At 53.4% G+C, this 7,567-nt stretch overlaps 1 protein-coding gene across 2 annotated transcripts in view; it reads right to left on the reverse strand.

Annotated features, from left to right (window-relative positions):
- Positions 1 to 4,402: 4,402 nt before the first annotated feature.
- The window catches only part of CLK2 (CDC like kinase 2), a 27,742-nt gene continuing 24,577 nt past the window's right edge, over positions 4,403 to 7,567 (reverse strand). For both annotated transcript variants that reach the window (XM_015419641.1, XM_015419640.1), the window contains exons 10-12: positions 7,166 to 7,245; positions 5,682 to 5,772; positions 4,403 to 4,925 (exon numbers count right to left, since the gene is read on the reverse strand). In XM_015419641.1, the coding sequence (XP_015275127.1) occupies positions 4,743 to 4,925; positions 5,682 to 5,772; positions 7,166 to 7,245 (354 nt within the window). In that variant the 3' untranslated portion in view covers positions 4,403 to 4,742. The remainder of the gene's footprint in view (positions 4,926 to 5,681; positions 5,773 to 7,165; positions 7,246 to 7,567) is intronic.

Below are 7,567 nucleotides of genomic sequence, written 5' to 3' on the forward strand. Positions count from 1 at the left end.
TTTACAAAGTTGTTGCGAAGGCGATGACTTGAGTGTAGCTTGGGCTGCTCTTGACGAACGGGGTTTCTTTCCTGCAAAGTAGGTTGTATTTGAATGCCTGTGGTATGAGGAGGCTAGAGAGAGAGGGATCGAACCACTTACGTGCCAGTGAAATTAGCTCCTCCTAGATCAGGGGTGTCAAATGTAAGGCCTGGGGGCCAGAACTGGCCCATCCAGGGCTCTTATGCAGTCTGCGAGCAATTAGTGCAAGGGAGGGAATAGGAGACTGCTGGGGGGGAGTGGGCGGAGCCACGCCAATTGTGGCTTCCCCATGATGGAACAACCTCATCTGCAGCAGTCAAGCAGCATGGGAGGGTCTGCCCAGTGCTGCACCACTAGCTTTCCAATCCGCCCATGTGGGTTTCCTTTTGTACGCCCCTCCCAGCCCATGGGGCACTGCAGTGAGGAGCTTACCAGCTGCAGCCCTTTATGCAGTTTATATCTCTGGTACTTGGCATTACATTTCATGGCACAGATGGCCTTGGCCCGACCCGACAAAATGACATTTATGTCAGATCTGCCCCTCGTAGCAAATGAGTTCGACACCCCCACCCTAGGTATTTTAGTTACTGCATTTTTAATGGATCCAAGGCCAGCAAATATCCTTTTGTTACCTAAACTTCTTTTCAGGCCATGAGAGTTCAGGCAACCTGTGACATCTTAGACATAAGAAAAGCCATGTTGGATGAGGCCAGTGGCACATAAGAACATAAGCCAATGTTGGATCAGGTCAATGGTCCATCCAGTCCAACCCTCTGCGTCACAGTGGCCAAAAATTAGGTGCCACCAGGAGGTCCACCGGTGGGGCCAGAACTCCAGAAGCCCTCCCACTGTTGCCCCCCAAGCACCGTGAATACAGAGCATCACTACCCCAGACAGAGTGTTCTGTCTATGCCTTGTGGCTGGCTAATAGCCACTCATGGACTTTGGCTCCGGATGTTTATCCAATCCCCTCTTGAAGCTGTCTATGCTTGCAGCCACTACAACTGCCTGTGGCAATGAATTCCATGGGTTAATTAATCTTCTCTAATATGATACAGTCTGCCCTCTCTAGCTCAAATTCTTCCTTTTACTCCTAGTTGGGATTGATTGATATTGCTCAAGACCTCTAGACCAGAGGAGCAGAGAAAAGACAGACAGAAAGGAAGGAGAGAGAGAGAAGATTGGAATTATACCCCGCCCTTCACTACCCAAAGGAGTCTCAAGAGTGCCTTACAATCTCCTTCCCCTTCCCCTCCCTGCAACTGATACCCTATGACGTAGGCGGGGCTGAGAGAGCTCTCCCTTCAACTGCCCTTGGGAGAACAGCTCTGAAAGAACTTGTGACTGACCCAAGGTCACACCAGCAGCTGCATGTGCAGTAGTGGGGAATCAAATCTGGTTCTCCCATATTAGAGTCCACGCTCCTAACCACTATTAAGAAACTGGTTTTGTTTCTCTCAGAGTACAGGACACTGGGAAGCTGGCACAAAGCCTGCCTCCTCCCTGCCTGTAACCTGCTCCTAGAAAACTGTTCTGGTAGCAACGGGGTTGTTCAGCAGTTAAGAGACTTGGGTTCAAATACCCGACCTGGCCATGAGAGTCAAATGGGCGGGGTAGCAGCACAAGCTCAATCCAGCCTACCTTGCAGGGTTGCTGGGTTTCTATGATGATAGAGTACCTCCCATCCAACCCGGGTTATCCAGTTGATTACTCAGGGACTTCTGACATGCTATTGATGGGAAGGGCAACTTCGTAGGATCTCAGAAGCTACGCAGGGCCATCCCTGGTTAGTATTTGGATGGGAGACCATGAAGAGGAGGAGATTGGATTTATACCCCGCCCTTCACTACCCGAAGGTGTCTCAGAGCAGCTTACAATCTCCTTTCCCTTCCCCTCCCCACAGCAGACACCATGTGAGGTAGGTGGGGCTGAGAGAGCTCTTTCCAGAACTGCCCTTAGGAGAACTTGTGACTGGCCCAAGGTCACACCAGCAGCTGCATGTGGAGGAGTATATTACAGTTATATACAAGCAATTAAAGAAGAAAAAACTGTGTAGACAACACTAAGAATTCACCAAAAAGAACAATTTCACTGTACAAAATTACAAATAGATGTAATTGTATTACAGATATCCAGAGGTAAGTCACAGACTGACTTTCAACAGGTGAAGACAATATAATAGAGGTAAAGACAATATACTTTCAGTTCTGTCAGCAGGTAATCTATACATCAAAGCCTTTAATAAATACTATACAAGTGTATATATCTTCCAGCAGAGCAGGGATGAAGTCTTCACCTGTGGAAAGTCAGTCTATGACTTACCTGTTGGATACCTGTATTACAATTATATGTATTTGTAATTTTGTACAGTGAAATTGTTCTTTTTGGTGAATTCTTAGCGTTGTCTACAGTTCTTTTTCTTCAGTTGAATGTCCAGAGTTACACAGCACAGGCAGGCAAGAACCAACCACCTCTGAACGTTGCCTTGGAAACCCCCCAGGGGTCTCCGTACATCGGCTGTGACCTGGTAGCGCTTTCCACCACCACAACTTCACGGACTCTAGAGCCAGTTTGGTGTAGTGGTTAAGTCCGCGGACTCTAATCTGGGAGAACCGGGTTTGATTCCCCGCTCCTCCACTCGCAGCTGCTGGATGCCCTTGGGCAAGCCATAGTTCTGTCAGAGCTGTTCTTGAAAAAAGAGCAGTTGCTGTCAGAGCTCTCTCAGCCCCACCTGCCTCACAGGGTGTCTGTTGTGGGGAGCGGAAGGGAAAGGAGTTTGTCAGCCGCTCTGAGACTCCTCTGGGTAGTGAAGGGCGAGGTATAAATCCAATCTCTTCTTCTTCTTCTACCTCACAGGGCATCTGTTGTGGGGAGGGGAAGGGAAAGGAGTTTGTAAGCCGCTCCTAGACTCCCTTGGGTAGTGAAGGGCGGGGTATAAATCCAATCTCCTCCTCCTCTTCTTCTTCTTCTACCTCACAGGGCATCTGTTGTGGGGAGGGGAAGGGAAAGGAGTTTGTAAGCCGCTCCTAGACTCCCTTGGGTAGTGAAGGGCGGGGTATAAATCCAATCTCCTCCTTTTACCTCACAGGGTGTCTGTTGTGGGGAGGGGGAGGGAAAGGAGTTTGTAAGCCGCTCTGAGACTCCTTCGGGTAGTGAAGGGCGGGGTATAAATCCAATCTCCTCCTCCTCCTAGTTTGCATTCTGGCAGCCATTTTTAGAGAATGGACACTTTCCCCCCTGCACACATGAAAGATGGGCAGCCGTGTTAAGAGTGAGGCAGGAGAAAAGAGCAAGAGTCCCGGAGCCCCTTCAAGACTAACAGAATTTGTGGCAGGGGAGGGGCTTTCGTAATGAGTCACCGCTCCCCGCTTCACGCAAGATCCTCCCCTGCCACAAATGTGGCTAGCCTTGAAGGGGCTCCTGGACTCTTGCTCTTCGCTACTGCTGCAGACAGACTAACACAGCGACCCGTCTTGATCTGTCTCCTTGGAAGGCACCACGTTTAGCCGTGCAGAACTGAAATCTGTCAGCCTTGTGAAGAAACTTGCACAGGTACAAACAGGCATCACCTTTCTCACCAAATGCAGTAGACAACCAGTTTGGTGTAGTGATTAGGAGCGCGGACTCTAATCTGGGAGAACCGGGTTTGATTCCCCGCTCTTCTACGTTTGCCGCTGCCAGTGTGGACCTTGGGTCAGTCACAAGTTCTCTCAGAGCTGTTCTCTCAAGGGCAGTTCTCTCAGTCCCACCAACCTCACAGGGTGTCTGTTGTGGGGTGGGGAAGGGAACGGAGTTTGTAAATTGCTCTGAGAGTCCTTCGGGTAGTGAAGGGCAGGGTATAAATCCAATCTCTTCTTCTTCTTCTTCTCTTCTTAAGATGGGTCAAGGTAACCGAGATCCCAAAGGGATGATCATAGGAAGCCGGAGCAGACGTCGAATCTGTAGCGATAGTGACGGAAGGCAGCCCAAGCTGACATTTCAAAGTCTCGGCACCACCACCTCAGAAGTCTTGTGGGGACACACAAGCTCCCTACGCTGGCACAGAGGCCTGGGTGCGAGGTGCTTTACCGTCCCAACCATAGCATCCGTGTCACCAGCAAATCACATTTAGAAGGAAGCTCTGTGGGGTAGAGGATCGTCTTCACTTGGGGCATCGGATGCCCAGTTTCCCACTGTAAAACCCCCATTGCAGCAGAGAAGGGGCAGAAACAAGCAAGTCCCGGAGAAGAAGAGCAGCCCCCGGCATTAGTTCATGTCGTAGTTTATTTCTCACAAAGACTGTACAAAACTCCGTATAAAATTCTGGCGCTGGAATGGGCTGTTATCCAAAAATAATTCCTTGGGGGGGGGGGGTTATCCCACCAGAGGACGGGGGGTGGGGGGGACAGGACGCAAAGACTAGGGGGTCTGTACAGCAGAATCGGGGGCAGGGGGGGTGAGACCGAGAGATTCCCATTTACAGGACTTGGGGAGGGGGGAAGACAGGAACCCCGCAGGATCCGCTGGGTGTTATATATACAGACTATCTCACATATTAACAAGCTTTACATGATGATTACAGAAGGGGCAAAGTCACGGCAGGAACTCCTCTGTATTAACTTTCATTTCTTTTAAAAGAGCACCAAAAATGCACGATTGTTAAGTCGCAGGGGCCTCCACAGGGGCCAAACGTCCGGGGAAACGAGGAGACGGAAGAGGCCCGAGGGCCGCGTCCAGGCCGGTCACCGGCTGATGTCCCGACTGGCGTCCCAGGCCTTGGGGACCGGCTGGAGCTTGAGGGGGTCGAAGAACGGGTGCTTCAGGGCCTCGGCCAACGTGAGCCGCTTGGCCGGCTCGTATTCCAACAGGCCCTCGATGAGGTCGAAGAGCTGGTGGTGCTCCTCCGTCTCGGACGCCAGGTACCTCTGCGGAGACAAGGAGGGGCAGAAGAGTGGAGACGCCGGACTAAGATCCCCCCCCCCCCGAACTCCCCCCCCCATCTTAGAATCAAGGAGTTGGAGGGGATCTCCCCCTGGGTCACCGAGACCCACCCCCTGCACAATGCAGGAAATCCCCCAAATACCTCCTCCCCACACACCCTCAGTGACCCCTGCTCCATGCCCAGAAAAATGACAAAAAACCTCCAGGATCCCCAGCCAAACTGGCCTGGAGAAAAATGGCTTCCTCACCCCTAAAGTGGCGATCGGCATTTCCCTGGGCATGTAGGCTGACCCTGCACTGAGCAGGGGGGTGGGACTAGATGGCCTGTAGGGCCCCTTCTGACTCTGTGATTCTGTGATTCTTGGGGTTGATCTGAACTGAATTCCACTCTTCCCATGACCAGCCTCCGCCCTGCCCTGGATAGCCCAAGATTAGCCCAATCCTGTCAGACCTCAGGAGCTAAGCAGGGCCAGCCCTCGTGAGTATTTGAATGGGACCAAGAAGGTCCGGGGTCACTGTTCGGAAGCAAGCGATGGCAAACCACCTCTGAACGTCTCTTGCACTGAAAGGTCCTACCGGGGTCACCGTAAGTCAGCTTCAGTTTGGTGGCACTCTCCTTCACCACCGTGGCCGGCCTTCTAGGGCTCCCCGGCCAGCCGCCAAATCACCCCCCACCCAGAACCTCGAATCCGTCCAGAGGTTCTCCTCTCACCCAGCAGATGGCCCTCTTTGCAGCTTACCCGAAGGGGCTTACAGTTTTCCCGCACGTAGCGCCCAGCGGAGGTGTTTTCGTCCCAGTCTAGCCGGCCGTGGTAGAAGTATTTCTGCTTCCTGTTGGGAACCGGACACAACCAGGGAGAACAGGGGTGAGAACCACAAAGCGGCTAAGTGTTTCCCTACCAAACGCACGTAAACACGCACACGCCGGGGTGGGGGGGGGGGTGAGTGGGCCCTACATTCTCACAACAGCCTGAACGCGTCCATTTCCTAACCAGTTATCCACAAGGGTGAATATTTGCGAGCCCTGACCTGGAGAGCCCAGGCTAGACCGATCCTCTCAGATCTTGGAAGCGAAGCAGGGCCGACCCTGGAAAGCACTTGGAAGGGAGACCTCCTTGGAGTACCAGAGGCGGGAGGCGGGGGCAGGCTTTATTCAGCCACACCTCTGAATATCCTCCAGGCCCCTCAGTAACGGGTCAGTCACCAGGGGTTGTCATGACTTCTGGGTGCACGCGCACACACACACACACAAACATTTTTTTGGAGGGGGGAAATACCCGCCCCAAGGTTGAATATTTGTGCATCTGCTGTGTAAAAGGAGGCCAAAACCTATTTTTGACCAGGAAAGGGAGACAAGCAGGCACGCACCCATGAAGCTTCCACTGAAATCAGACCCTCTCGGTCTGTCAAGGTCAGTCTTGTCGATTCAGACGGGCAAACGGCTCTGCAGGGTCACAGGCAGGGGTCTTTCCTGTCGCCCGCTGCTTGGTCCCTTTCAACTGGGGATGCCGGGGACTGAACTTGGCACCTTTTGCGTGCAAAGCAAGAGCTCTACCACTGAGGCACGGCCCCTCGCCAAAACACAAAACTGCCCTATACTGAATCAGACCCTTGGACCGGCAAGCTAAGGATTGTCTATTCAGACGGGCAGTGGCTCTCCAGGGTCCCAGGCAGAGGTCTTTCCCATCACCTACTGCCTGGTCCTTTTAGCTGGAGATGCTGGGGATTGAACCTGGGACCTCCTGCATGCCAAGCAGAGGCTCTACCACTGAGCTAAGGCCCCTCTCCAGGGTCTCCAGAGGAAGTCTACCACATCACCTACTGCCTGGTCCTTTTAGCTGGAGATGCCGGGGGATTGAACCTGGGACCTTCTGCGTGCAAAGCAGAGGCTCTTCCCCCCTCTGACCCCCCACTGATACCGCTGCCAAAGGTGAGCCAGTTTGGTGTCCTGGTTAGCGATGCTCCCTCTAATTCCCCCGCCCCCCATACTGAGCGGAGCAGTTCATAGTCTAAGCAGAATATAACTGCTGTAATCTTAAAATGACGTCAAAATATAACGGGGAAATTCCCAGTACAGGCTAGATAAGACCATAAAAACCCAGGGCTGTTTGGAAACAAGATACACATTCTTCCACTGAGCGGTGGCCCGGCCCCAAGTGCTTCGAGTATCCCCCAGCAATCCCAAATCGCTCACACCCAAATCCCCCCCCAGAGTCCCCTTCACCTGGTCTTCCGGGTCATGCGGGATGGGATCGGTCCTAAGATCCGCTCCATCATGGCCAGGTGCTCGCGGTTGTCGTGGGTCTGAAAGACAGGCGGACGGGACATCTCTTTTTGTGGAGGAGAAACAAGAGAAATCCTCCCCCTCTGAGCCCCCCAACTGATGCCGCCGTCCAGAGGTCATTTCGGGGGGGATCGCGGGGGATCGCAGTTCCCCCGGGTGAGGTGTGGGGGGTGGGGCACACGACGAAGCCCCGCCCCCTGCTTCCGGCCGCCCCGCTTCCGGCCCTCATTCAGCCAAGAGGAGGCAGGAGGGAGGGTAAGTTGCTTCCTCCCCGCCTCTCCTCACCCCTGCCTGCCTGGGGCCAGGGAGGGCCTTGGCGGGGCTTCCTCGCACTCCCGCTGG

Source organism: Gekko japonicus, unplaced genomic scaffold, assembly GCF_001447785.1.
Source record: "Gekko japonicus isolate JY-2015 unplaced genomic scaffold, Gekko_japonicus_V1.1 scaffold1188, whole genome shotgun sequence".
Taxonomy (NCBI): domain Eukaryota; kingdom Metazoa; phylum Chordata; class Lepidosauria; order Squamata; family Gekkonidae; genus Gekko; species Gekko japonicus.